General features: G+C 38.5%; 1 protein-coding gene across 2 annotated transcripts; it reads left to right on the top strand.

Moving 5' to 3' along the window:
- Positions 1 to 76: 76 nt before the first annotated feature.
- LOC144287750 (putative methyltransferase-like protein 21E) lies at positions 77 to 27,176 on the top strand. 2 transcript variants are annotated; one of them, XM_077855027.1, is made up of 5 exons: positions 77 to 4,602; positions 5,276 to 5,355; positions 15,833 to 15,996; positions 16,751 to 16,868; positions 19,309 to 27,176. In XM_077855027.1, the coding sequence occupies exons 2-5, from the start codon at positions 5,286 to 5,288 to the stop codon at positions 19,710 to 19,712; spliced, it is 756 nt and encodes a 251-aa protein (XP_077711153.1). In that variant the 5' UTR covers positions 77 to 4,602; positions 5,276 to 5,285; the 3' UTR covers positions 19,713 to 27,176. The 2 variants fall into 2 exon arrangements, with proteins under 2 accessions (XP_077711153.1, XP_077711154.1); XM_077855028.1 differs by lacking the exons at positions 77 to 4,602; positions 5,276 to 5,355 and adding an exon at positions 9,597 to 15,715.

The following is a 27,176-nucleotide window of genomic DNA, read 5'->3' as shown; positions in this document are numbered from 1 at the left end:
TTCCGACATGTTACATCTTACTAGCATTTACATGTCATTGAATATTTCCTTGTAGTCAGTCTTTGCTCATGTTTCTATTATCCTACAACATCTGATGCTTTCTGACAGCATTAACAAAAAGGAAGTGTTTCTATTAATCAGTAGTCACTGTCAATCTGCATTCCCTCTGGCTTTCTGACCCAGACGAGAAGAAATACACCCTTATTTCTTATTCCATAACAGTGACCATTTCCCACAACTACATGAAGTCCTGCCCCCTGCTGCGTCCCATTTTTCCTGGGGGTCCACTTAAAAGAATAGCAGGAGGGAACCTCACTGCTGCAACACACTTTGAAGAGTATGTTTGCTGTAGTTATAGTGAGATAATTAGGGAACCTAAATGGGGTACATGATACCCCCCTTGAGTATTAACCAAATACAGGAATCTCTGTTCCAGAATATTTGCCTTTTAAAATACTTGGGTTGTGTTGAGCTGACTTCTGCCTGAATGGCTGTGGAGGCTCAGGGCCATGGCTGGACTGGTGTAGGTGGGCCACTGTTAGGAGAGGCTTTCGGAGGATGGTCATTATTGACAGAAATGGTCCTTCTGAGTGGCTTAGCCTAGGTTAGTTTATTATTGCTCTGGCCGCTGCTTACCCCACAGCGACTCCCAAAGTTCTGATTGCCTACAGTTACATCAGTCTGAGGAGAGTATTGCCAATTACCTTGAGCTTCGGTTCTGTGGCCTTCGGAGGTACCATCTCCCCAAGTCTGTCTTTCCTCAAATCTTTGATGTTTTCCATCTTGACTGATTTTCTTCCCTCCACTTTCAAATAATTAAAAGTCTTCACCCCAATAAATACTAAGTACAGATACCTTTCAACAACCTCTTACTGCTGGATGCTTTTTTTTTTTCTTTTTTTAATTTTTTTTTTCTCTTTTTAAAAAGATTTCATTTATTTACTTGACAGAGAGAGCACAAGCAGGGGGCATGGCAGAAGGAGAAGCACACTCCCCACTGAGCAGGGAGTCCTATGCGGGACTTGATCCCAAGACTCTGGGTCATGACCTGAGCCGAAAGCAGACAGTTAATCCACTGAGCCACCCAGACCCCTTGGATGCTTTTTTTTAAGACTTTCATTTATATTGAGTTTTTAGCCCAACTTCTCAGATACTTAGTCTATAGCTGTACTTTTCCTTGCTTATCATTGGTTCTTTCCTAATTTGAAATATCTCCTCTGCTTCTGATCAGCCTTCTCTAGCAGCTTTTTCTAGAGTTGACAAGGACATCCATGTAAATAAATTCAGATCTTTTTTTAATGCTTCTTTTCTCTGGAGGTATTTGAAGCAGAACACTTATTTGGGGGGATGAGGTAGGGAGACATTACCTTTTTCATATTATTCTCATTTCTCAAAGCTACTTGAGAAGAGTTTTCTGCATATATGTTTGTAGGTAGTACTTTTGTTTAATTTTGTTGTCTTTAATAGATAATTTACATTTGTTTTGTACTATAGTAGTTGGGGTGAAGGCTAAGCTGCTATAGCAAAGAGGGTTCATATATAGTGGCATACATAAGCTGGACCATTATTTATCTCCTACTCAACAGGCTGGCTAGTCTGAGCTGGTGAGGCAGCTGTCCACCATCAGGTCATTCAGGGTCCCAGGTTCAGTCATCCCTAGGTTGTTGTCTTGTTTGAATGGTCTAGGTGCCTGCTATATCTGCATTTCGACCTGTGGAAGAGGAAAGAACCAAAGCCCTGGCAAGCAGAATGTCCTTTGTCCTCCACTGTTGAGCTGAACTGAGCAAATTCTTCAGAATATACTAGAAATACTCAGAAATGTAATGTCTACCAGGAAGAGGAATAATGGATATACAGCTTATGTTGTAAATATGCTATTTATAGGACATTTTATATTCTTTTTTTTCTCTTAACCTTCTGACCAAGAGATATCCTTTTGCAAGTGAAGAAACAAGCTTGGAGATACTGCCTTTACCAAATTCAACCATCTAGTAGGAAAGTGTAACCTGAACCCAAATCTTTTTTTCGCCCCAAATCTCCTAATTTGAAATTTAGAGTGATAGTTTACCTCTGAAATAGGTTGCCTGTTTAAAACCCTCAGCAGCAAAACAAATTTATTACTATTCAAAGTGAGTTGGTATATACAGGTATGTTGTAGGATAACCATCATATACTTTTTCTATAAAATTATTTTCAGCTTACTACTAATCCTTTCTTCAACTTTCTCTACATTTGCTGTTAAACTCATCTATTGAGTTTTTTTATTTTGTGTATTATATTTTCAGTTCTGTTCTTTTGACATTTTTATAGATTCTTGTTCTTTGGTGTAATTCTTGTCATCTATTCTTTGAATATCATCATCGTGGTTACTTTAAAGTCTGTATTAAACAACTCCAATACCTGGGTTACCTGTAGGTTTCTTTCTGTTGTCTGTTTCTTGGTATGATTAGTAAACTTTGAGTGAATGCTGGACGTTGTGTATAAAAAATTATAGATGATGTGGATCTTTCTCTGCAGAGGATTCCAGAAGGTATTCTGGCTGGCAGCACAGGGAAGATCTGACTATAATCAGGACCGGGTGGATTCAAGGCTGTTTTGCTGTGTTTGTGAGATTCCATCTTCTAGTTTCTCCCCATTACTAAAAAAGTAGTTTTCCAGGGGTTACCAACTGACAGCTGGGGTGTTTCTTATTGTGATCTTTGATCTGTGTTCAGCTACTCTTTGCTTGGAAAATTAGCCTCTTACCCTAACATCTTGTTGAGCAAATGCCTTGAGTGAAGAATTAGTGCTGAGTGTGGGGTTTATTTCTATGTGCTTTCTGGGATCTTGGGCTCCCAGTTCCTGGCTGCCTTGCCAGCTCCAAACACTGTTCTTTGTTTCCCCACTTCTGTGTGATCACCTGAAGTTCTTCTGGCATCCTGCCTTGTCTTCCTTTTGGCTTCTCAGTCTCTTTATTACAAATAATCAGCAAAAACGGAATTCTCAGCTGCCTTGGCAGCTCTCTCCTCACCTGTAGAGTGTGTGTGTGTAATCTGCTTTTCTAGTTCTCAGATGCAGATGTGTGCTATAAGCAACTTAGAGGCGGAGGCAGAGGTCTCTATGTACTTTTCAAACAGTTCAGTGGAACTGAAATAATCATTATCACTATGCCAGTTTAAATGTTCGATTTAGGGATTTGGCCTAAGAAATCTAGCACTGAGGTTTCATGATCTTCTAAATAGCTCCTTGAAAAAGGTAATTTTTATTCACTAAGTGGTTCCTTATTCTTGTTTAAAAGAAAGCCAAAAAGAGAATGTCCTCTGCCCAGAATTAAGTATGAATAATAATTTTCATTGTTTAAGATTTTGCAGTTTGCAGAATGTTTTTTTTTTTTTTACCTACTATATTCCTCCTGCAAATATATATTAAGTACCTTTTACCTCCCTGTGTTATAGGTGAGGAAGCCAAGAAACACATTGAGTAAATGCCTGAAATCACAAGCAAATTATTGACAGTACTCATTAAAATTAGGCTCCCAGACTACTAGTCCTGTCCAGTATATTAATGTGACTTCAAGTCAACTATGTTTTAGAAAGTATTTTTTAGAAGTTGTACCGACGCTCCTCTAAGTTTATTTAACTTCACACTATTGCTTGATTTTGTTACCTGTAAAAATTTCTTATTAAGGATATTTTCAGTGTCCAGGAAAATTTATACATACTCTGAGAGGCAGCCATGCATGTGCAGGTGTACAGGTAACAGACACTCAGCCTTTCTCTTCAGTCCTAGGAGGAAGGAATTGTAATCCGATGCCTGTGCCCAGAGCACTACTGGACACATCCTCTAACATCTTGCTGTGGTTGTCTGATTCTAAAAATGATGTTCACACCCAGACAGGTAACATAAAACGTATGCTGCCTCCGCCTCACTGAACGTCATAGCTGTGGAGTCCTAAATAGCTCTTCACATCAAAGTTAAAAAAATGGATCACTTTGTTCAAACAGTCTTCACTCACTTGTAGGAGTGGTTTATATTCACTTCCTGGCTCTAGCTCTCTTCATAAGACAGTCACGTGGACTATCCCTACTCTTCAGCCCCCTTATTTACAGGCATTCCAGCCTAATCTCTGCCGCAGCTGTCAGGATCCTAATCCTTCCTGCAAACACTCACTGCCAGTGTGTACAGTACTAAACTGAATGCATGCTTTGGGGCTAGCCTTTCCAGCACCCTCAGAGGTCTCTCCAGAAAAACAAAGTTGTGGATGATACTTTTTAAACTTCTAGAAACTTAGCCAACCCATTTAGAATATGTCTGGACCTAACATTTAATAAACATTGATCTTCAGGCAGACATGTGTAATAAAGACCGTGGTGGGTTTTTTTTGGAGGGGGGGGCGGGGGATGGAGGAGGAACTAAGTTGGGAGCAAAACGCGTGACCACTTTTGCTGTTGTTTAGCCGGTGACCTCAGGGACATTATTTAACTGTGTGCTTTCTTCATTTGTAAGCTGCAGGGGAAAATAATTTGTCTTCTAACTTATCGAGACATACTGCAAAGAAAAATGTGGTGGCTGTGAAAAGTGTTCTGGGATCCTTGGAAGAAAGGAGTACTATATAAATTCACGGTAGTATGGTGATTATTTATAATATGAACCGAAACTGAGATGTCAAACATCAAAATGTCTTTTCCCAAAGTTGGAATAACAGCTTGTGTAAGCTTATTCACTTGGTGTGCTCTATTTGAGAGGCACAAAATACTTTAATTTTAAATATATTTGTGAGATGGTATGGTTCTTTAAAGTAAAAGCTACTCAAAGACCGTAAAATGGTTGGGCTTTTAGATGTTGGGTACTTACTAATGATGTACTGATAGAAACAAGTGAACTTTGCATCTATTTATACTGTGGTTTTCACTACACTGAATGAAATTTCATTTTCTCCCAGTGTTTAAATCACGTCTTAAATGTGAAGATTGATACCTGACTAGTACATATAAAGATGACGCCTTTCTTTGTGATAGCTGAGGGAGTCTCTAGTGAGGGATGTCTTTTTTTTCTTCCAGGGGCTTCTAAAATTTCTGACTCTGAAGCCTGTGTCCAAATTTTGATTTGTACTGCATAGATTGTGTTTTTCTTGGGGGGGGGGGTCTATCTTAAATCAAAGTTTATTAGTATACGAAATTTTAATAGAATTTTCTGTGATATATTTGATGTTACTTAAGCTTCATTAGGTAAATATAAAAGCGCTTAACACATTTGAATTATTACTATTTGATATTTTAATGTATTATTTGCCTAGTTTTCAAGAAATGATCAAGAAAACATCAATATACAGCCATCCATTAGTTCATCGCTTAATGGATCCAGGAACTCAAAAAGGTACATTATTTTGTTTCTTTATATAATTTGACTGATTCTAAGAAGAGAAACAACTAACTAGAATACAAGTGCTTACCTCCTCAGTGTTCCCTAATGTCTTAAAGACAGCGAGGACTTTTCAATTGCATATTGTATCTCGGCTTGTGTTTGCTAACCTGAAAATATCTATAATAATGCGTAACGTCTACTGCTATATGTGTGGTCCTGATGATATGTTAGAAATAGTTTTGACAGACAAATTAAATATACAAACTTGCTGAGTACTTAGATGTTTTGTGTGTGTATGTGTGTGAAAAAGAATAAATTTTTTTCCAGTCACATAATTGTGATTTCTAAGGTATTTCTTTTTAGATAGGAAGAGAGATAAAAAATAGTTTTGTGTAAGGCTACAAGTTTTTATGAATGCCTGCCTGAAAGATGATTTTAGACTATAAAAACATTTCTAGCTTGTGTTTATGGTTCCTCTGATATACTAATTGGAGACAAATACATAGTATGATTTGACCTTTCAGTATAAGGAGAATTTAAGTTTGAATTCTGCTATAATTGTAGTTATTTGAAATTGATCTCTCATTTTGGCATCATTTTAAGTATCAAGAGTGACTTTGCATGGATTATGTAATGTAACTATCCCCATTGTCTTGAGATTAAAAAGTGCAGACAGACACTCTAGATGTAGACCTGAACAGCAGGTACTATGTTTTGGTAGAACATTTGTTGTATAAATTTAATTATCTTGGCTTCTTTATTCTTCTCTCTCCTTTATCTACACACAGATGTTTTCTAAGAAATGTAGTCCTGGTTTATTTATTTATTTTTTATTTTTTTATTTTTTTATTTTTATTTTTTTCCTTTTTTTAGGCATACCAGGTGGCCTCTACCTAGGTGAGCATATCTTTAGACCAAGAGAGCTGGGAGTATGCCCAGTCTTGGCAGCCTACATGACTTAAACACAATGGTTTTACTGTAGTGATTTTTGCAAACCTAAATATTTAAAGTCACAATCAATTAGAGAATCCAGTTATTTAGACGATTTGAATGAAGATGCAATTTCTGTGCAGTTTATGAATAAAATTTCATCATCATCATTATCATTAGTAACAATGCTTGGTTTCAACTCTGAATATAATAATTTGGCAAATTACAAAGGAAATGGGAGAACTTCAGGGTAAGGTTGAGACAGAACAAGTATTAAAATATTTTATATCATGAGAAAACACACCCCATAGTCATCTGTATAGCCAATTAAAGCTTTAAAAATATGTTTGCAGGCAGATTAAGTGTGTGCTATTGGGGCAGAGTCAGATGGCATTTTGTTGGAAAGACTTCTACTAACCAGAGGAACACTCAGTTCTTTAGTGCTGCAGGATAGCGACTTTCCTGTCCCAACTTTTATACTTCGTATCTTGTGCTTGGAAAAGATGGAACAAACCTATAGCCCAGTTCTTCTATTTCAGCGCTGGCCTGAAGGTCCAAGAATTATAGGATGTCACTAAGTTTTACACAGATTAAAGTTAGGACTGTCGTATGTACCAATAGTCCTCCTCTCTCTCTGGTTTCTAAAGCTACATGAAGGGTCTCAGCTCTCTAAAACCTTATTCATATTAACTATTCCAAATACCTTGTATTGCCTACCTATTGCCAATAGCTACTCTCTAGCTGCTTAGCCCACATAACAGTGCATTATAAAATAGCTCCACAGGGTCTGTGGCCTTGGAGCAGATTTATCCTAAGCCAAGGCTCAGTAATTTCTGTGCATGACTCCCAAATCTACCCCTCTAACCACTTACTCGATGTCCTTCTTACCACCTTGTGTCAGGTCAGAGCCTTCCAGAAGCAGATGCTAACATGGGATTAAATGTGTAGGAGATTCACTGGGGGAAATGTTTGTGGACAATAAAGAAAGAAGAATGGAAGTGGGTGGGGAGAGCCATCAGACCGGGAGGTGCAGGTCTGACATAGGTGAGAGGTGAGAGGAGAGGGAGCCAGTGGCCCACTAGATGTGTGTTGTCTGTGGAACAGGAGGGAGGTAACTAGCCAGCAGCCCCAGGGGAAGGCATGGCATCTGAGGAGCCAAAGGGGCAGAACTGGAGCTGGCGGGCAGCAGTGCTCCAAGTGGCATCCCTTAATCTGAACAGCACACTCTGTGGCCAGTGTGTCATACCACAGAGTAATACACATTAAGAAAATAGTTTCCCTTTGCAGATTTACATCCCAGCCCAACCTATGTTTTCTATCTCAGTTTATACCAATTTCATTTCTGTGGCTGCTCAGAAATCTAGAATCATCCTAGTTCCTCCTCCTTGTACTGTTCATCATTACATCCCATCAGTTTTACCAAAACATGTTTCCTGACTCCACTAGCCCTCTGGCAGCACCAGTTGCCTTGGTTCAGGTCTTTATCATTTCTTCTTGTGACTCTGGTAAGTGCCTTCTACTTACCTGGCTGCCCCCACTCTAGGCCAGCTCTTTCTTTATCCTATTGTCTTTCTCTAGAGCTGCATGATCTTTTCAAAAATTCATACCCATCACAATTGCTTTCAACCTAAAATTCTTTGGTGCTTCATTATTTCCAATAGGACAAAATTAAGACTTTTTAGCATGGCCTAAGTATTTTGTCGCATGTTACAACCCCCACTCATCCTACATTTTAGTTCTCAGAGTTTCCCAAACTGGAAAATTGGTCAGGAGTCTTTTTGCCCGTGGGCTTTTGTACATGCTGTTTTCTCTGCATGATGTGTCTTGTCCTCTCTCATTTGACTCCCAGACTCATCATTGTCAGGGCGCAGGTCATTCTTTTCTGAGCTCTCCAACATGTGGAGCTTTTTCTTTCTGTTTTTGAGTTAACTAGTTAAATCTCTATTACACTTACATGTTGCTCTATCTTTAAGTTTATAGCGCTCCGTCAGGTACTCGATAAAATGAGTGAGTGAATGAATGAATTAGCAATAACTGAGGCCTGTTGGCTGGACTTGCTGTTTGCTCATTGGTAATGATCTTGTGTTTCTGGTCTCCAGTCAGCTCACTCTACTCAGAACTCAGTATAGTGTGTTATTTAGGGATATCAGGTGAAAACCTTTTATGAACACCTTTATAAATCTTTAGAGTTGGGGCAGCCCGGGTGGCTCAATGGTTTAGCGCCGCCTTCAGCCCAGGGCGTGATCCTGGAAACCCAGGATCGAATCCTGTGTCGGGCTCCCTGCATGGAGCCTGCTTCTCCCTCTGCCTGTGCCTGTGCCTCTCTCTCTCTCTCTCTGTTCTCATAAATAAATAAATAAAATCTTAAAAAAAAATCTTTAGAGTTGGATTATGAAGAAGAAGGTTTATCTGAGTAATTCTTTTGCTGTTTAAGGGACATTATCAAACTATAGTCTGTCTGAGGCAGTAATTTTAATGTAGTAGTTGGAGTACCACAGCACATATAATTACTAATATGAGAATTGTTCATCAACACACGTTATGTGTTTAAAAAGTGATAGGAGCAACTATCTGCTAACTAAGACTAATACATTCCTTACATATTGAATGAAAATCACTAATAATTGATAAAATCAATTTATCAGTCTGCCTCAAATGTCTTCAGAACACAAGTCTGAGTGTCAAGTTTGCGTGTCAATTGTTGCCCTCCAGGGGAGGTCCACCACCACTTCAAAGGCTCAAGGTTTCCTGCTTAGCTCCTAGAGCCAGTACTCCTGCCTTAGTTTAGTTCTGGCATCTTTTGCCTGGATTATTATAATGGTTTAATGAGCTTCTAATGTAGTCTTCAGCTGCTGCTGCCAGAGGTGAGTGCTTCAATGACAAATTTGCTCATGTCAGTTCCTGCTCCCAGTGCCTCACCTTCGAGAACAAAGGTCAACATTTGTTCTATTTGTTCCTGCGAGTGCAATCCCAACCTGCCTCCTTAGGCTTATTTTCTATAACACCCCAACACGTACCTTGTACACCAGCTCCAGGGGTCTTCTGACTGCCCCCGGCCTGTCTCCTCTTGACCTTGCTTCCCCCTTGTCAGCCTGCTCCCCTTCTTTTTTTTTTTTTTTTTTTTTTTAAATTATTTATGATAGTCACAGAGAGAGAGAGAGGGGGGGGGGGCAGAGACACAGGCAGAGGGAGAAGCAGGCTCCACGCACCGGGAGCCCGATGTGGGATTCGATCCCGGGTCTCCAGGATCGCACCCTGGGCCAAAGGCAGGCGCCAAACCGCTGCGCCACCCAGGGATCCCTGCTCCCCTTCTTTTTCCCTCCAAATACTCAAATGTCTCCCCCTTGAGAATGCTTCTCCCGATTCACCAACCACTGGTACTTCCCAAAGCACTTTAGAAATACTTCTTTTATTGTGCTTCCTTCATTCACATGTGTTCACAATAGTCCCAGCAGCAGACTTTGAGTACAACTAATTTTGGTTCTTTTTTTCTTTCCCACTTGCATCCTGAGCAGCCCGGTAAAAGGTGCATTGTCTTTCTTCTGTAAATGTAGCATCACTTGATCCACTTGATCCACTTGATCAAAGTGACAGCTTCTGTGTATTCTTGAAACTAAGCAGACCTCCAGACAAAAAATGTTTGTGAACTCATCTCAGGAATTCATTTTAACATCAGGCCCAGGACCTTGACATTGCAGACGCGTTCAGAATTCTTTCAGGTTAGCCTGTGACCATTTACTAATCGGCAAATATTTTTAACATCTTTCTTTTTTTCAAATCTCTAGCTATTTCTAAGAAGCACATGACATTCAGCTTTGAATGGAAGATTCAGCTGAATGACAAGTCTCTTTCATTTAGTAGAGAAGATTTTACTTTAAATTTTGCTGACAGGTTTTCATGACAGCCCTCAAGTGGAAGGTTAAATTCACCTGTCATAGCTATTAAAGACATTTTTTTTTTTTGGTGTATTTCTGTGATCTGACCCTTCCATTTATTATTGTTGTTATTGACCTTAAACGTATAAAAGAGAAGAATATAGACAGAGCTTCTGTTTTTGAAGGCTTGCTGCAATCCAACCTCTGAAGTGAATTCACTGTTAGATTTTCCTCTCAAGAAAAGAAACACCATAATGTAGCAGAATCCTGCTAATTTTCACTTCATACTTGAAACTCCTTTAATTCTCAGGAGAACAAGAGCACCTGGTAGATTTTATTCATGATCAGCAAAGATTTAATAGCAGGAAAATGGTGTTAAGTCTTATTTGTATCAAAGAGCATTAAAATAGATAGGCCCAAAATAGCAATATAATTATAATATCGTCTTGATGTTTTATTTACAGTTTGTTTTGATATTTATATTTTAACATTAAACTCATTAATAAAATAATACTTTATAGTAGATAGCTTTTATCTACAGGTACAGGTATTCGGTTTTCTGCTTTTCATATAGGGAAGTCAAGATTCAACATTGTGTGTAACATTACTTGGTTTTAGTTACTTGCCTCAGGGCCTAAATGCTAGATAACAAGGAGAGAATATTTGTGGAAAAAAATATTCTTCAAAAATGTAGATTAGAATTCCATTGTATGATAATGATATTAATTTTTGGAGGAAATTGCTCTTGAAATCTTAACTAAAAGCCAGAGAATATCTACTCATTCATTAATCTTCTCAAGATTTCAATCCCATATTCAACAAATAACTAAGCATGCATTTTAAGGAAAATATTCTTTGACTGTTATATTTGGGGCTAGATTTCTCTTTATTACAAGGCCCATGTGAGGATGTATATGTAGCTCTTTCTACTATATTTTAGTTTAGAGAATTTCATCATGTAGTGATTTGCTAAAACTTAATATTAAACATGTTTTTTGATTTAAATAAATGACTGTTTAAAGTTTTTAAATAACTACTGCTAAAATTAATTGTAGCCCAAAATCTTTAAATCAAAGTTAATGCTGAAAAACAGCAAAGTTTGAAGGTAGAAATAACTGCATGTGTGTATTTGCTTTTAAAATCCTAAATATTACATCTAGACAAATTATTTTAAGCAGCCAACTTTGGTACATTTTGGTTTCCTGTTATAGATTATACTAATTTTTTATGAGACTGATATCTTAAGGACTGTCTGTAGTGTTTATATAGTATTTAAATGCAAGCGAGAATATTAATATAAAACCTTATCAGTTAAATTTTATTCAACGTGATAATATTTTCTGTATGATACAAAGTCATCTTAGTATATGATTAATTTTGAATGACCACATATGGATTGATAGAGTTGTGCTCTTTTAAGTATATATGCAATTAATAGTGATGATTGTTGTTTCATTAAATCTCTTTGAAGATCCTTTTTATCGGGAGGTGTAAGTAATTTTTGATTTTAATAATATATTCATGTGTATGGTTTTCAATCTCACTTCCTTCTAAAGATAAATATGTGGCCATTCTAAAATATGGCCGGTTTTGTTTATTTGGAAAGACAGTATAAAAAAAAGAAATCATTTGTTATTTCACTGTTGTTGTGAGGACAACAGCACTAATCTGGTCCATTAACCTTTAAAAGAAACTGCAAAGTCAGACTGTAGCAATAAATATTCAGTGGCAAAGTTTTTATATCAAAGATTGGAACTTTAGGAGATGCTCCTGGGATTTAGTGTACTCTAACATCTATTAATCCCTGATACCCTGGGTGACTTGTCAAAAAGTGCTCCACTTACAGAGAGTATGCAAGGAGGCCCAAGAGGACACATTCGCAAAAAGGTCAAGGAAGCAATTACTGTTTCCTGCTTTTCCCTCAAGAACTGCCACAGCAAATGCTGTGCCCCTCCCCCACCTCATCTTAGCAAAGCCTGTGAAGATCATGAAAGTTCAAGTTCCAGTGAAACATAGTACCAATATTATTTGGTTCTTAGAGCTCTTCTTTCACGTCAGTGCATGCCATAGTTGAAGAAGTACGGTGAAATGGATTAGAAGAGGTGACTCTTGCTGAAGAAAATCAGTTTTGTGTTCCTGTATCTCTCTGTCAAGGGTCAATATTTGTGCTGGTGGTAGAGTGGATGTAGACTGGGCCCTTCCTGTGGCATGCAGTTAAGTTGGAGTTTTTTTGGGAATACCGGGTTCTGTGTGGGTCCTTAGAAGGACTCTATTAAAGGATTGCAGAATTTAGGGCAGGAAGTCATGTTGATAGGAAGTCCCTCCTGGGACCGTGGCCTCTGAGGGAAGTTTTCAATGATGTTAAACTTGATCTACCTCTGTCTAGTCATTCTGCTCCCCGAATATTAGGGAATGATGTTATCGGAGCTCATAGGGCAGAGTTGGAAATAACATCTCTTAGGACTTAGGGACTCAACACTGTCACTTCTACTTATTCTTGCCTCAATGCAGTGGAGAAGTTTGAAAGTCTCTTGAGGCTTTTATGTACTCTGTAGTCCAGAATTTTTTAGACTGGCAATGGAGATATATATCTATATATATCTATATCTATATCTCTATATCTATATCTATCTATATATGTGTGCATATTTTCCCCCTTCACTAAAATTTTGGAACATGTTTTAAAAATAAAAGTTTGCTTATCTTGGAGCTTACTTTTAGGAGTTAATAGACAACAAAATTGGTGGTGTTAGATTTTGGCTTAGTATTGAGAATAATTTTCAATAATCCTATTTTCTTTTTTTCTCTTAAAGATTTTATTTATTTGAGAGAGACAGCAGTGGGGAGCAGTAGAGGGAGAGGGAGAAGTAGGCTCCCTACTGAGCGGGGAGCCTGCTGCATGGCTTGATCCCAGAACCCTGGGATCATGACCTAGCCAAAGACAGATGTGTAACCTACTGAGCCACCCAAGCACCCCAATAATAATCACATTTTCTAAATGTATCTCATGAAGTAGCACATTTACTCTCATTGGAATATTTAAGGAAGCTGAACAAGCTGGATATGTAGTTTACATCAAACATGAGGTGCAAGATTAAACTGGAAGGTATCTAAAGTGTTTTCCATCGTGACATTCTAGAGGATTATATGACATTTTTTTTTAATTTATTATTATTATTTTTTTTAAGATTTTGTTTATTCATGATAGTCACACAGAGAGAGACAGAGAGGCAGAGACACAGGCAGAGGGAGAAGCAGGCTCCATGCAGGGAGCCCGATGCGGGATTCGATCCCGGGTCTCCAGGATCGCGCCCCGGGCCAAAGGCAGGCGCCAAACCGCTGCGCCACCCAGGGATCCCTATATGACATTTTTTAAGTGGTCTATCTGTTTTAAAATTTTGAATAATTGCATTGTTGGAAATTTTGAAAGGTTTTAACTTTTGAGATTTGGGAAATAAATTCTCTAGGAGGAGCTTGTCTTCTATGAAGACTAGGTTGAAAAATTTTTGTACTGCCCCCAAATTTCTTGGAAATACTTGTATTTGTTACATATTTACTTGCTAATTTTTGGATCTCAGGACTGAGGTGTGAATTAATCACCCCCATCAGGTTATGGTGCACTCCCATCAGGCAAGACTCCAATGTTGTATGTAGATCTGTCTGTATGTTCCTCCCTTCTTCCCCCTCTCCCCTCCTCTCTCCCCCCTCCCTTTCTGTCCTCTTCCCTTCTTGACTTCCTCTTTTACAATTAAGAACTAGGTTGAAGAGAACTAGGCCTGCTGAGGTGGGAGAACTAGCCAGTAGGATTCTAGTCAGACTCAGAGAACAGAAACAAGACTTGAAAAGTCAATGGGTTTTAAGGATTGGAATAAGAAATAAATAGCTTCTCTGTTAGTGCAAGTCATAGGTCAAAGGCTAAATTTAAGACACATTTCCTTTGTGAAGCCATCTCTTAGTGACCTTCACCAGTGCATTCTTCCTTCCTTATTTAGTGCTAGAATTTTCTTTTGTTCCCCAGCTTTATTGAGGCATAATCAACAAATAGGAATTATGTATATTTAATATGTGTGAATTATGTTTTGATATATATATATGGATAGATGTATAGAAATGAACATGGCAGTCAAGTTAATTAACATACCCATCACTTCACATAGTTGCTGTTTTCTTTTGTGTGTGATGAGAACATTTAAGATCTACTCTCTTAGCAAATTTCAGATCTACGTTATTATTATTTTTAAAGATTTTATTTATTTATTCATGAGACACACAGAGGCAGAGACATAGGGAGAGGGAGAAGTGGGCTCCCTTTGGGGAGCCTGATACAGGACTTAATCCCAGGATCCCAGGATCCCACCCTGAGCCAAAGGCAGGCGTTCAACCACTGAGCCATCCAGGCATCCTCAGGTCTACATTATTATTAACTGTTGCCACCATGCTATGCATTGGACTTCTAGAACTTATTCATCTTGTGTAAAAGACCACTGTATCTCCCCATTTCCCCCACCCTGTCCCTGGCAACCACCATTCTACTCTCTGCTTCTATGAGTAAGTATGGAATTTTCAATTGTACCTCACAATCCAGTATTTTTATTTCTATGGTGATCTTGTTATATAATTTAGTTTCATGACTAAGATGTAATAACAGTTGTAATAATGATAATAGTAGCCAAGGTGATAAGCACTTTACATATAGCATCTTATTTAATCTCCCAGATGGAGGTTCTTTTATCTTTCACATTTTACAAAGGAGGAAACAGACTTGGAGAAAGATGTGTATCTTGCTCCATAACTAGTTTGTAAATTTTTAGAGACAACTAGTTTTTAAAAATTATATTCTAGCTTTTTAGGAGTAGAGAGGGAGGATTTGGAACAATAAAAAAAAAAAAAAAAAAAAACCAACCCACATTTTGGCTCCTTCATTTACAAGTTGTGTGAGCTTGGGCAAGTTAATAAGGCTCCCTGAATCTTAGTTTTGTTATCTGTAAAATCACAAATAAGAATGACTAAATTATTTGTAAAAATTATCTGAAATAAAAATAAATTACATGAAATATCATATATCATATATATCATATATATATCATATATCATATATCATATCATGGTCTAGCATGTTAAATATGTGCTCAGTAATTGGTGAATTGCTTATGTATGTTGCAGATGTTAAGATGCCATGAGTTGCCCCAAAGTGATGGCATAAAAATAAGTAATAATAAAATATCACAGGGGTATATTGTTGGATGGTATTAAATATTTTTTGCCTGGGTAAAGGCGGATCATAAAGGATATACTACTATATATTCTTGATGTAGCTAGTTACACTGTGTAGCCTATGTGAATAGTCAAGATCTTATGTTCCATCACCAATCTTTCTCTTGTTCTAGATGAATAGATTGGTAGTCCTTGAAACATACTGCTTTTTAAAAAGTATATCAATTATTATTTGTTTCATGTGACTTTGCAGAAACGAATAATGGTGATTTTCACTTTGGTGGATGTATGAACTGCTGGCTTCTAGCATCAGTTATTTTAAAATAGTTACTTACTATTACACTGCACTTAAAGTAAGTGAATATTCAAAAGTAGCTTAGAATAAGTAGAAATGCTACATTTCCATCAGGTTCTTTTTCTTGGTTTTTACTAACACAATCACAACTGTTGACTTTTTCTTTTCCTTTCAGAGAAGACAGATGATGACAACAAGAAAGTGGTTGCAGAGATCATGGCAAGATGTTTTGTTCCAAGGTTAATAACAACCACCTCCTGGGAGGGATTTCACTTTGTTGGTCAGGAGATTCGGATTACTGAAGGCATGGATTGTTATGGTGCTGTTGTTTGGCCATCGGTATAATTTCACACAAAATTTGCTATATCTCAATGATTTTCTTGCCAGTTTTGTTCCTTATTTTGTATTATTTGGAAGGAAAAAAAAGATTCCCCAGTTCTATTTTGTGACCTCAAACAACACTAAAACATAGAAATCATGAAATTGGGAAAATGCTTCCACCAATTAAATCTATTTTTGACTTATAGGGTTAATAGAGTGCTGTTTACATCTGCAGTGTTTTGTGACCATGGGAGTTTAGCCAACATTTTTATTTCCCATTCAACTGGCTCCATTTGAGTTAAATAATCATAATGAAATCTGTCAGTCTCAACATGCAGAATGTTCTACAAGGTCACCAATCCTTTCCCAGTTTTCCATAAAGGGTGTAGACCACCCCCTTTCCTCCACTGTCTGCCCCAATCCCACACACTTCTTTGAAATGACTATTATTATTAGAAGTTGCTTTCTTTAAAGATAATCAAACGTAAGCAACTGAATTCCATAGTTTCAGTTTTCTTATCTCCCCAGCAATCCCCAAGGACTTTTTGTAGTCTAAATGTTGACATCCTCCAAAAGTGGAGGATATCCACCAATAGTGGCAGATGTACTTCTGTTGATAATTTTCTGTGGTGATCTGTACATTTGCACACATATATTCACGTGTACACGTCATAGCATTAGTATATATTGTATATTTATCTAATAGACTTTAATTTTACTTTCTGTTATTACTTGCCAAGCACTATTTTTTTCTTTTTTAAAACTTTCATAGGCCCTTGTTCTTTGCTATTTTCTGGAAACAAATGTAAAGCACTATAATATGGTTGATAAAAACGTGATTGAAATTGGAGCTGGAACAGGACTAGTCTCCATCGTGGCAAGTTTACTTGGTAAGTAGGTATTTTTGATTGAATGGGATCAAAGAATTTAATGATCAGATGTCATTAGCTGCTTTTAGTATTCATTTTACTCTGACCTAGGCCTAATTGAATGGGCTTCACCGAGAAACACGACCAATTTTAAAGTCACCTTTCTGGTGTGTTTCAGAATTTCCTGTGAAGTTCTATTAATTCAGCTCATGGAGCAGCAAGTCACAAGTGTATTCTAATGGGAGGTGTGCTCAGGCCTCTAGGCTGCCAGAGGAGGCTTGTGGGACACAAGGTCCAGGCAGAGTCTACTGCTGCTGACTCTGCTGGTCTTGATTGAGACGTTTGTTCCCAGGTAGCTGTACATTCCTTGTAGGTTTTAAAGTCCTATGCTTTCATGAATAAGCACCTGTTGGGAGAGAGAAGGAATATTATCAATCTCATCTGCTTCTAATTTTAGGCATTGATGCTTGAATTTCTTTTCTCAGTTCATCTTCATTCTTTGGGGACTCTCTTCTTGTCTCACCAGCATTTTCTTTTCTCATGACATGTGTGACAGTCTCTACAAATGCCTAAGCCTGCTTCGCTTCAGTCTCTTTGTTGTTGTTGTTACCTACTTCATTGCCTTAATTTAGCTGGCTTCTCTGATGTGTGCTCCCCAAATCTGTCTTGATTTCCCTGGTCTTTAGAAGTGCACACCTGCCACTCTAAAATCTTGAGAGGAATTCAAGATTTAGCAATTTACAACTTTCTCAACACTGGGGAAATACAGGACCCTTGAAATCCTCCCCTAATTTTAACACTGGGGAAATACAGGATCCTTGAAATCCTCCCCTATTTTTTTTTTATATTGTTCCTTCCTGATATGGCTTTCTAAAGTCACCATTCCATTTAATATGGGTAGTCAGTGGCACCACTGGGTTTATACTTAAAGGCTTCCTGATCAAGAACACTTTTGTGTTTTTGGGAAGTCATTTGTTTCATTAAAAAGAATTGATCCTTTAAGGCTGCTTATATAACTTGACACAAATAATCAAAGATGGAAGCTTTGTTTAGTTAACATTCTATGACTAGTGGTATTTACCTCTCCACCCAAAGATCTTAATGGTCAGATAGTTTACATTCACTGTGGATGGAGTGGGCGGGGGATCTTCCATATCTTGGTATTTTAAAAAGATTTGTTGAAAATGAAAGGGAGACAGAACATGAAGACTCCTAACTCTGGGAAACGAACTAGGGGTGGTGGAAGGGGAGTAGGGTGGGGGGTGGGGGTGAATGGGTGACGGGCACTGAGGGGGGCACTTGATGGGATGAGCACTGGGTGTTATTCTGTATGTTGGCAAATTGAACACCAATAAAAAATAAATCTATTATTAAAAAGAAAATGATAGACCCACTTACACTAGAATGTGACAACATATTTCTGTGATTCTACCGATGATACACATATTGCCCTCTCACTTTAATATCTCCCACAAAATATAGTTGATGGCTAGAGAAACTTGTCATGGTGACTAAGGAGTGGGTTCTTAAGTGGTCTGAGCTGCACTAGACTTCTCTCACAGTTTTGCTTTCCTATTTCTTACCCCAGTCTGTTCTTGTCCAATGATGTGGAGTTGATCAAGCCTAGATTTATTGACACATTTTCAGGCTCTGCTACAGCTCACAGAGCCAAATTTTATTGGCTGTTGGTGTTGGTTTCTACAATTTTGCTTCTTCTAGTTTCTTTTCTTTTTTTTTTTTTTCACTACTCACTTTTAACTCGGAGATTGTGCACATCTTCATCTGAATATTCTAAGTCCTGCATCTGTGGTCTTTGGTCTTTGGCTGTAGGAATACTATGCACATGTTGTGGCTAGGTTTTAAACATCTTTTGATGGGAAGATTCATACTTGTGAGGGGGTCAAGCTAAAAAACTTGGGCATAAACATGGATGTCATGATACTTCCAACATAATTCCATTGATAAGCCTCTTTCCACACCCGAGCCCCTCTTGTTCAACAGCAGGATCCCTGATGCAGTATACACCCATTTGGCCTCACGTGACTTGGGCTCAGAATTGTTTGGGTGAAGAACCAGTGCATTTTTCAACAGTAACTTCTGATTGTTCCAGTAAAGATTCCAAGTGTTTTAATTTTTCTCTTTCTCTAGCTTATTTGTCTCCTAGCATGTCATAGATAAATAGCAAAGAACCATAGGGACAATAGTAACAAAAAAATCGCAGGAGAACAGAAAATTGTAAGGGAGTGCAAAGGTGACACAGGAATATAAATTTTTTTTAAGGGAGGTGTAAAGCTGCCTTAGCATCTGTTTTGAAGGGATTGCCTTCCTGTGTGTACCGACCGACCAGTCTTTTCCTTGGGGTTAGCTATTATGCAGAATTGCAAATGCATGTTGGTTTGAAACCTGATTGCTTTACCTTATCCCTGGAGAGTTACTTTTCCTACTGTTCTTTGCTTCATAGGTGCTCATGTGATTGCCACAGATTTACCTGAATTACTTGGAAACCTGCGATATAATATTTCTCGAAACACCAAAATGAAATGTAAGCATTTGCCTCAGGTTAAAGAACTCTCCTGGGGCGTGGCTTTAGATGAGAACTTCCCCAGGTCTTCTAACAATTTTGACTACATCCTGGCAGCTGATGTTGTCTACGCTCACCCTTTCCTGGAAGAACTCCTCATTACCTTTGACCATCTGTGCAAAGAAACTACTGTCATTCTCTGGGTCATGAAATTCAGGTTGGAGAAAGAAAATAATTTTGTAGATAGATTTAAAGAGTTGTTTGACCTGGAGGAGATTTCCAGTTTCCCTAGCCTGAATATTAAGTTGTATAAAGCTATGAAGAAAAGTCGGAGGAGTGCATGATACCTTCAGAGGAGCACTTCGAAAGCAAAGGTAGTTTCTAGCAGAGTGTTCCTTTAAAGAAGACCATGGACTATCTGATGTAACACTGACTTTCCCAAGGGGACCCCCTCCCTACCCCCCCACCGTCATAAACTTGCCTCACACCCAACAGGGAGTTTCCCAGATAGAGTACCTGGGTCGGGAGGGCTGGCCCAGCCATACTCTGTGGTCATTGGTTAGGACAAGGTCTACTTTCCTCATCCCTCTATAGAACTGTTTATTATTATCATTATCATTTTAATAAATGGTACTACTATTTTTAATGTATAACTATAGGATAACTTTTAATAATATGTATAAAATGAACATTCTTACTGTTTTAAACATAAGCTCATCTGAGTCTCCCTTCAGGAATAAATACATGGTGTATATTGGGATCTGCAAGTAAATCTGAAAAGGCAGATGCATAATGTAATGGTAAATGTGAGATTATATTTTGTGGTTTTCATTAGTGCCAGTTTATAGGTGGTCTGTTGTCTCTGCCTGGCAGGCCTCGAGTGCAACCTCTGAAATCAATCACGTTTGTGGATTTGAGGTTATGGGCAAGGACATTTCACTCTAGTAAATGAAAAATGAATGGAAGCAAACAAACACAGCTGAAATTTGGGAGGACTTCTTGTTTTATTTTTAAGCCAAGTACAGTTATGTTTTATCACAGGAACAGAAAGTATAAAAACTTTGGGTTGAAAATACACATGGAAAGATTTAGGTCTCTAATCTCAAATAACCAGACTTAGGACTGGTTTTAAAATTTAAAGCTTTTGTGATGCACATGTATAGACCTAGATATTTGAAATCCTATGGGTTTTCCTCACATGGGCCTTAGAGATTAGAACAAAGAGTGAAGTAATTAGAGTCAGGGCAAGGAGGGCAAAAAACAAGGATTGTGTCCCAGTGGTTCACACTCCATTGGTGGGTGGCTACTCTTGCAGTGTTCCTTACGTTGTCACAGTGCCCTCGGCGTGGTGCTTATTCTCCTAAGCCCAGCCCTGTGCTTTGCTGGAACTTCTCAGCCACTCAGGGCCCAGCAGAGCTTGTAAAATGACTTCCTAGGGTCCTGATGTGTAAGGAGGTTGCAGATGTTCTCCTAGTGGGTTTTTGGCTGTGCAGCCCATAGGGCTGTCTCCCACAGACTCCAGCAATTACATGATCTCTTTGGCTTTTCATAGCCGGTTACTACATAAAGTCATGTGATCCTTACAATCTTTCTCAGAAGTCTAGGGAATATCATTATCCCTACTTCACAACCAGCATTGCTTGGGCTGAAAGAGTGGTCACTTGCCCCAGGCACATGGCTGCAGAGGGCTTGTCTGCGATTGGGGCCTGTGTTCTTACCCCTGCACTGCTTTATGTATTTAAAGCAGCAGTTCTCAAGCTCTTTTGTAAATGAGTGAAGTCATCTCTTCAAAGTGGGATCGTTACCCAGAAAGGTAAGCAAATACATTAGAAGAAGTGAGAATTGCCCTTCCTTATATTTTCCCTCTTTTTTTCTGGCCTTATCTGAGTTGTCAAAGCAGGTGCATTTGGAAGGTGACATTGAAGCAGAGCAGGAAGGAGATGAGGGAAGAAGCAATGCATATATCTAGGGAAGTCTGTTCCAAACAAAAGGGGCAGCTATGCCCCAGAGGCATGCCAATCTTCTAGCAGAAACAGCGAAGGCCAGTGTGCTTTGGAGCAGGGCAAGCAGGGGACACTGGTTAGTCAGGGAGATCACAAGGGGCCAGGTCATGTCTGATCTTCATTGCAGTCTGGCTTCTTCAGAAGCAGACTCTGAGGTGGAGTTTGGTTTGCCAGTCATTTATCAGGGAGTACCATTGGTATTGAGACCTGTGGGAAGGAGAGGGACAGGGACAGAGACAGAGGACGAGCTGCAGTGTGGGTCCAACCACCAGCAGCTCTGAACCCCAAGTGGCCTTTCTGAGTGGTCCTGTGTTGGGGCAAGCCTTCTGGGCCTTGATGACCTCATGTCATGCAGTCACTGGATGCAAGTTACCCTGTGACCTTGCAGGAGGTGACTCTTCACCTGAGGCCATCCCTGAATATGCTCACAGCTGAGGGCCATTTTGCAGCAGCCAGGTAATAAGTTTTTTCTGAGGGGGATCTGGGCAGCACATCACAGAGAGTACCACTGCCTCTAAGGCCATTGGAAGTACTGGCTTTTTCTCTAGTGAAGGGGAGAATCACTGGATGATTTGGAGTAGACTGAAACAGTATCACTTCATGTGAGGACCACTCTGGCTGCTATTTTGAGAATACTATGAAGGGGCAAAAGGACCAGTTAGGAGGTTGTGGCAGCCATCCAGGTGGGCAAGGAGGGCAGCCTGCTGTAGGGAATGAGTGCTAGAGATGATGAGAAGTGGTTGTTTCTAGACATGTTTGGAAGCTAGAGCCAACAGACCTTCCCACCATGTTGAGGAGTCAAGGCTGACTCTAAAGTTTTTGATCCTAGCTACTGGATGTCAAGTTAGAGTCATTAGTTTAGAGATGGTTTGTAAAGCTCATTCAGGGAGCAAGAAGACACAATAAGACAAGAATGGAGCCCTAGGGCTGGCCAGCATTAAGGTCAGACATAGGTATATATGAGATTTCTTTGAGGTTCTGTCCCTTACCCACAAGTTATCTGTTGACTTTGGAAAGATCTGAATTTACTACCACAAAGGGTTTTGAACTGGTCAGTAGAGTTCTAAATTTCCTCACAGCTGACTCAGGGGCTTCTAGCAGTGTTTTAGGTGTGGCAACAGGAATCTAGGGGTAACAAGTGAATACAATGGCTCCTATGCTAAATGTTTGAATATTACTACTAAGCTATTTTTAGGTAGAATACATAAAGTGTCCTTCTTTTCAAAGACTGTGTTGGGACCAAACCAGCCATATGGTTCCTCTTTCTCTAAGTGTCAATCTGTCAAACACAACGTTCTATAACCATTGTTTTATTCTGTTTATAGCATTCACTTGCAAATTTTAACACCCACACCCACACACTGTGTGTTGTCTACTTTTATCTTTTTGCTGTAGGTTCTCCACACTTGTCTAGATTCAATTTCATAATAATTTAATCTCAAAAGATGTAATTTAAGTAGGCTTTTTCTATCCTAAAAGTTTATTTTATAGCTAGTTGATTTGTTAACTTCAGTCCAAGGGAGTTTACTGTGAGTTTTGCCTTTACTTCGCTTTTCTCTGTGTACGTTGTGTCTGCTGTGTTTGTGTGTGTCTGTGTTCTTTTTTTGACAAGTTAAACTGCTACTGAGAACCTGGTTCAATTCTTTCAGTAACTTTCCAGATTTCTAATAGAATAAACACTGATTGTCAAGGCTTTAGTAGAAGTTTTTGCTTCACAGTAGACATACCAGCTTGCTGGTGAGACTCTGCCCCGTAAGTGTACACGTGACACACAAGTAACCATAAAAGTCGTCATGCCCCAGACTGTATCAGTTACCTTTAGGAAACTAAATACTGCATGAAAACTTCTATCTTAGAGTTTACTAATATATGCTATTTCATTTGTGCCAATATTTGTCAACCAAAATTTTTCAAAAATTGGTTTTTATTCCATATTTATATTTCTTTTTTTGGGTAAAGAATTGTGACATTGGGTAGCTTCCTTTTTTTTGTATATTTTTTTCCACTGGAGTTCGATTTGCCAACATATAATATAACACTCAATGCTCATGCTGTCAAGTGCCTCCCTCAGTGCCCATCACACAATCACCCTCCATCCTCTCGCCCACCTCCCCTCCCACTACCCTTTGTTCCTTTGCCAGAGTTAGGAGTCTCTCATGCTTTGTTTCCCTCTCTGATTTTTCTCACTCATTTTCTCTCCTTTCCCCTATAATTCCTTTCACTATTTTTTATATTCTCCATGTGAGTGAGACCATTGTCTCACTCTCCAATCGACTTACTTCACTCAGCATAATACCCTTCAGTTCCATCCACTCGAAGAAAATGGTGGGTATTTGTTGTTTCTAATGGCTGAGTAATATTCTATTGTATATATAGACCACATCTTCTTTATCCATTCATCTGTCGATGGACACCAAGGCTCCTTCCAGTTTTGCTATTGTGGACATTGCTGCTATAAACACTGGGGTGCAGGTATCTCGGCTTTTCACTGCATCTGTATCTTTGGGGTAAATCCCCAGCAGTGCAATTGCTGGGTCGTAGGGTAGCTCTATTTTTAACTGTTTGAGGAACCTCCACACAGTTTTCTAGAGTGGCTGTGCCATTTCACATTCCCACCAACAGGGCAAGAGAGTTTCAGGTAACTTCTTAACGGATTTGGAGCCAATAGTATAAATTCATTGTTGTGAAAGAAAATGTAACAGAATGTTCTTTTATTTTTTGAATCCCTGAGTTCCAGGAGCATGGTGTCCTCTGTAAATGCCTGGTCTCTAGAGACAGAGACTATCTCCCACTTGTTTTACACAGTGCCATTGGTATATGGCAGATAAATCATTTCTGAATATCCTTTGGAAGTATGTCCACTGGGTAGGATTTTCATACAGGAAAAGATTTATATGTACTAATTTTGAAAGCAAACTGGGAAACTTGGGTTCTAGAAATAAAAGATTGAAAGTCAGCATTAGGTAGAACAGATAAGGAAGCTTATTGATAAGCTTAGATGAAAATATACTGTGCTTCCTTTTTCGACTCCATTTTAATTCAGTTTTCAATGAGGTCTGCATGTAGAGGAGAAAAAATTGTCAAATATGTGCATTTCTTTCTCCACCAAATTATAAGGCAATAATAAGAAACAAAGTTGGAACAGATAAATAATTTCACAAAATGTGGGGATTGGGCAAAGCAAAATTTAAAAACCGTAGATACTTGTGAGCATGTTTGTGTGTGGATCTAATTCCTGAGGTCTTCTTTATGAAGCCTGGAAATAATTCACAAATGATTTCCACATCCAGGTTTTGGTATATTTGAGTTGTGATGTGAAATTAAGCCTAGAATATTTATGTGCAAGCCTAATTTCAATGTCTGCTCTACTTCTAAGTTCTGTACAGAATCAAAGACAATGTTCTGTATTCTTATGTAGCAGTATTAATGGGGGCACTTGTGTCCTCAGTGGCTTTAGTTAGCATTGCTTAGTTCTGTCGTCCCATTAATTCCTTTGTAAAGTGTGCCAAGGCTGGACACTCAGTGTGTATAGCTGTGTAGTACTTATATTGCTGAGCCTATACCACTGGCTGTCAATTCTACCCAACTAACCTTTGGCCTTTGTTAGGAACAGTGCTTTTATTGGAACAGCTTAGAGGCGGGATTTTTTCCTCTCAATTCTCCCAGTTTCCTTGATTCTAAAGCAGTTGTCTTGCCCTGAAATCCAATCAAATTTTAGAATTGGCACTTGAACACCAAGGAATTTAAAAGCATCATGAAAAATGAAAACAGGTGTCCAGGTCAATTTTGTGATAAATGGCATTAATAGAAAAACAGAGGAATATGGGGTATCTGCTGCCAACCACTAATACTTTACCATACCAAAAAATATTGTTTGGTTTTCCAAACAAAAGCATAGCCAAATAAAATCAAAATAGTCCCTTAAAAATGTTTTAATAGCCAGATGTTACTTCATAATGCCACCATAAATACAGGACATAAGGTTTCTGAAAATCACTTATTTGATAAATGCTAGATTTTGTAGTTTAGGGTTTGAAAATTTTCATGTTTTCATTGTCCACAGTCTATCTATACTCATGTTTATTTTATAAAACTATGAGTCAGCCCCTTACCTTCACTGGATTTATTTTTTATTTTTTATTTTTATTTTTTTTTTAGTGTCATGTTTTAATTTGAGTTTTCTTATCTGGTGCCATGATTTAATTTGGGTTTCTTATCTCTTTCTGTGTTTCCTTTGTTGGAAGAGTATAAATCATGATAGCAAAGGTTGTCTCTTTGTCACAAACCATTATAAATAAGCCCAAAGAACAAGCCATAAAAATGTAAGAAATTCTTAGATTAAAAAAACATGAGTAATGCTTTCTACCCACCTGGTATTCAGAGGTAAAAGTACACTTTGCTTCTAGTAAATTATTAACAATTTTCTAACCAATGATTTCCTCCTTCCTTAGGATCTCTGTGATTTATAGTCAATTTAAGAATTAGATGTCAAACATGATAAACACATTTCATAAGCATGTATGAAAAAGGGGAAATGAGGAATAATTATAATATAATTGTAATTAGTCATAATAATTATAAATTATTATTAATTTTTAAAGATTTATTTTAGAGAGAGTGAATGTGCAAATGGGAAGAGCAGAGAGAGAATCTCAAGCAGACTGCCTACTGAATGTGTAGCCCGATGAGGGGCTCGAGCCCAGAACCCATGAGACCATGACCTGAGCTGAAACCAAGAGTCAGATGCTTAACTGATTGAGCCACCCAGTTGCCCCTAATTATACTATTATTATAATAAATATATAGAATAAAATGTACAGCATTCTTAGAGTGGAGAGGTGCTATTGCTGTTGGGAACAGATTCTATATTTTTGAAAGAATACATAGAGGCTTAAAGGCAATTATAAGAAGTCAAAATAGCTAATGCAACTACTTTTACTTTTTTTGGATTTTATTCTTCTCCAGGAAGCTATCTGATGGCTGTCATTCATTCATTTATCAATTCAGTATTTTTTGGAAACCCATAATGTGCCACAAGGGGGCTGTAGACACACGGTGATTAAGGTAGATGGGCCATTCCTCCTGGAGACCTAAGGTTAGGTGTGAATGGGCAGACAGAGAAATCAGTGCATCTCCTGGGGGCCGGGGCCGGGACCCGACCATCCTGATTAGAGGGAACCTAATCCACAACCAGAGAGTCAGTGAGGGCTTCCCAGAGAAGATTGCTGAACGCTGGACAAAGGAGATGGAGAGAAGGAAGAGGGGACACATTGTGGGCAGAAGCAGCATCATGTGGGAAGCTTTAAAGACAGCCAACAATGCCTCTTTGAAATACTCCCTGGAAAAATTGTAGCTTCTCTTGCCCCTCACTGAAATAACTCCATTTATAGAATACTCACAGTTTTTGGCTCTGTTTTAGATATTTTACATATGGCATCTCACTGAATATCTTTAATACTCTAGAGGTATTAGTCCAATTTACATATGAAGAAACTGAGTCTCAGTGTGGGTGAGCAGCTTCTCTGAGGTTGTAGCTGTGTCTCTGTGGCACCAAAGCTTGTGCTCTTTTCAGGGTGCTGCTTCGCACCCCTTTTCCACTCTGAGCACTGCAAGAAAATCATGATTTGAATTTTATTCTAGCTAATTTAGAGCAATCCAATCTGCTGAATATTGTCTTTATTTGCCTCCTGAACACAAATTAGCTTCAGTGGAACAGTAGCGAGATGAACCCCTTTCACAATATATTAAGAAGCGTATGACTTTATAAATGTATGTATATACCCAGCATATGCTTAATTTTTTCTT

This window comes from Canis aureus, chromosome 17, assembly GCF_053574225.1.
Source record: "Canis aureus isolate CA01 chromosome 17, VMU_Caureus_v.1.0, whole genome shotgun sequence".
NCBI classification, from domain to species: Eukaryota; Metazoa; Chordata; class Mammalia; order Carnivora; family Canidae; genus Canis; species Canis aureus.
The sequence above is the reverse complement of the archived record's forward strand: the minus strand, read 5'-3'. Positions and strand labels throughout refer to the sequence as shown.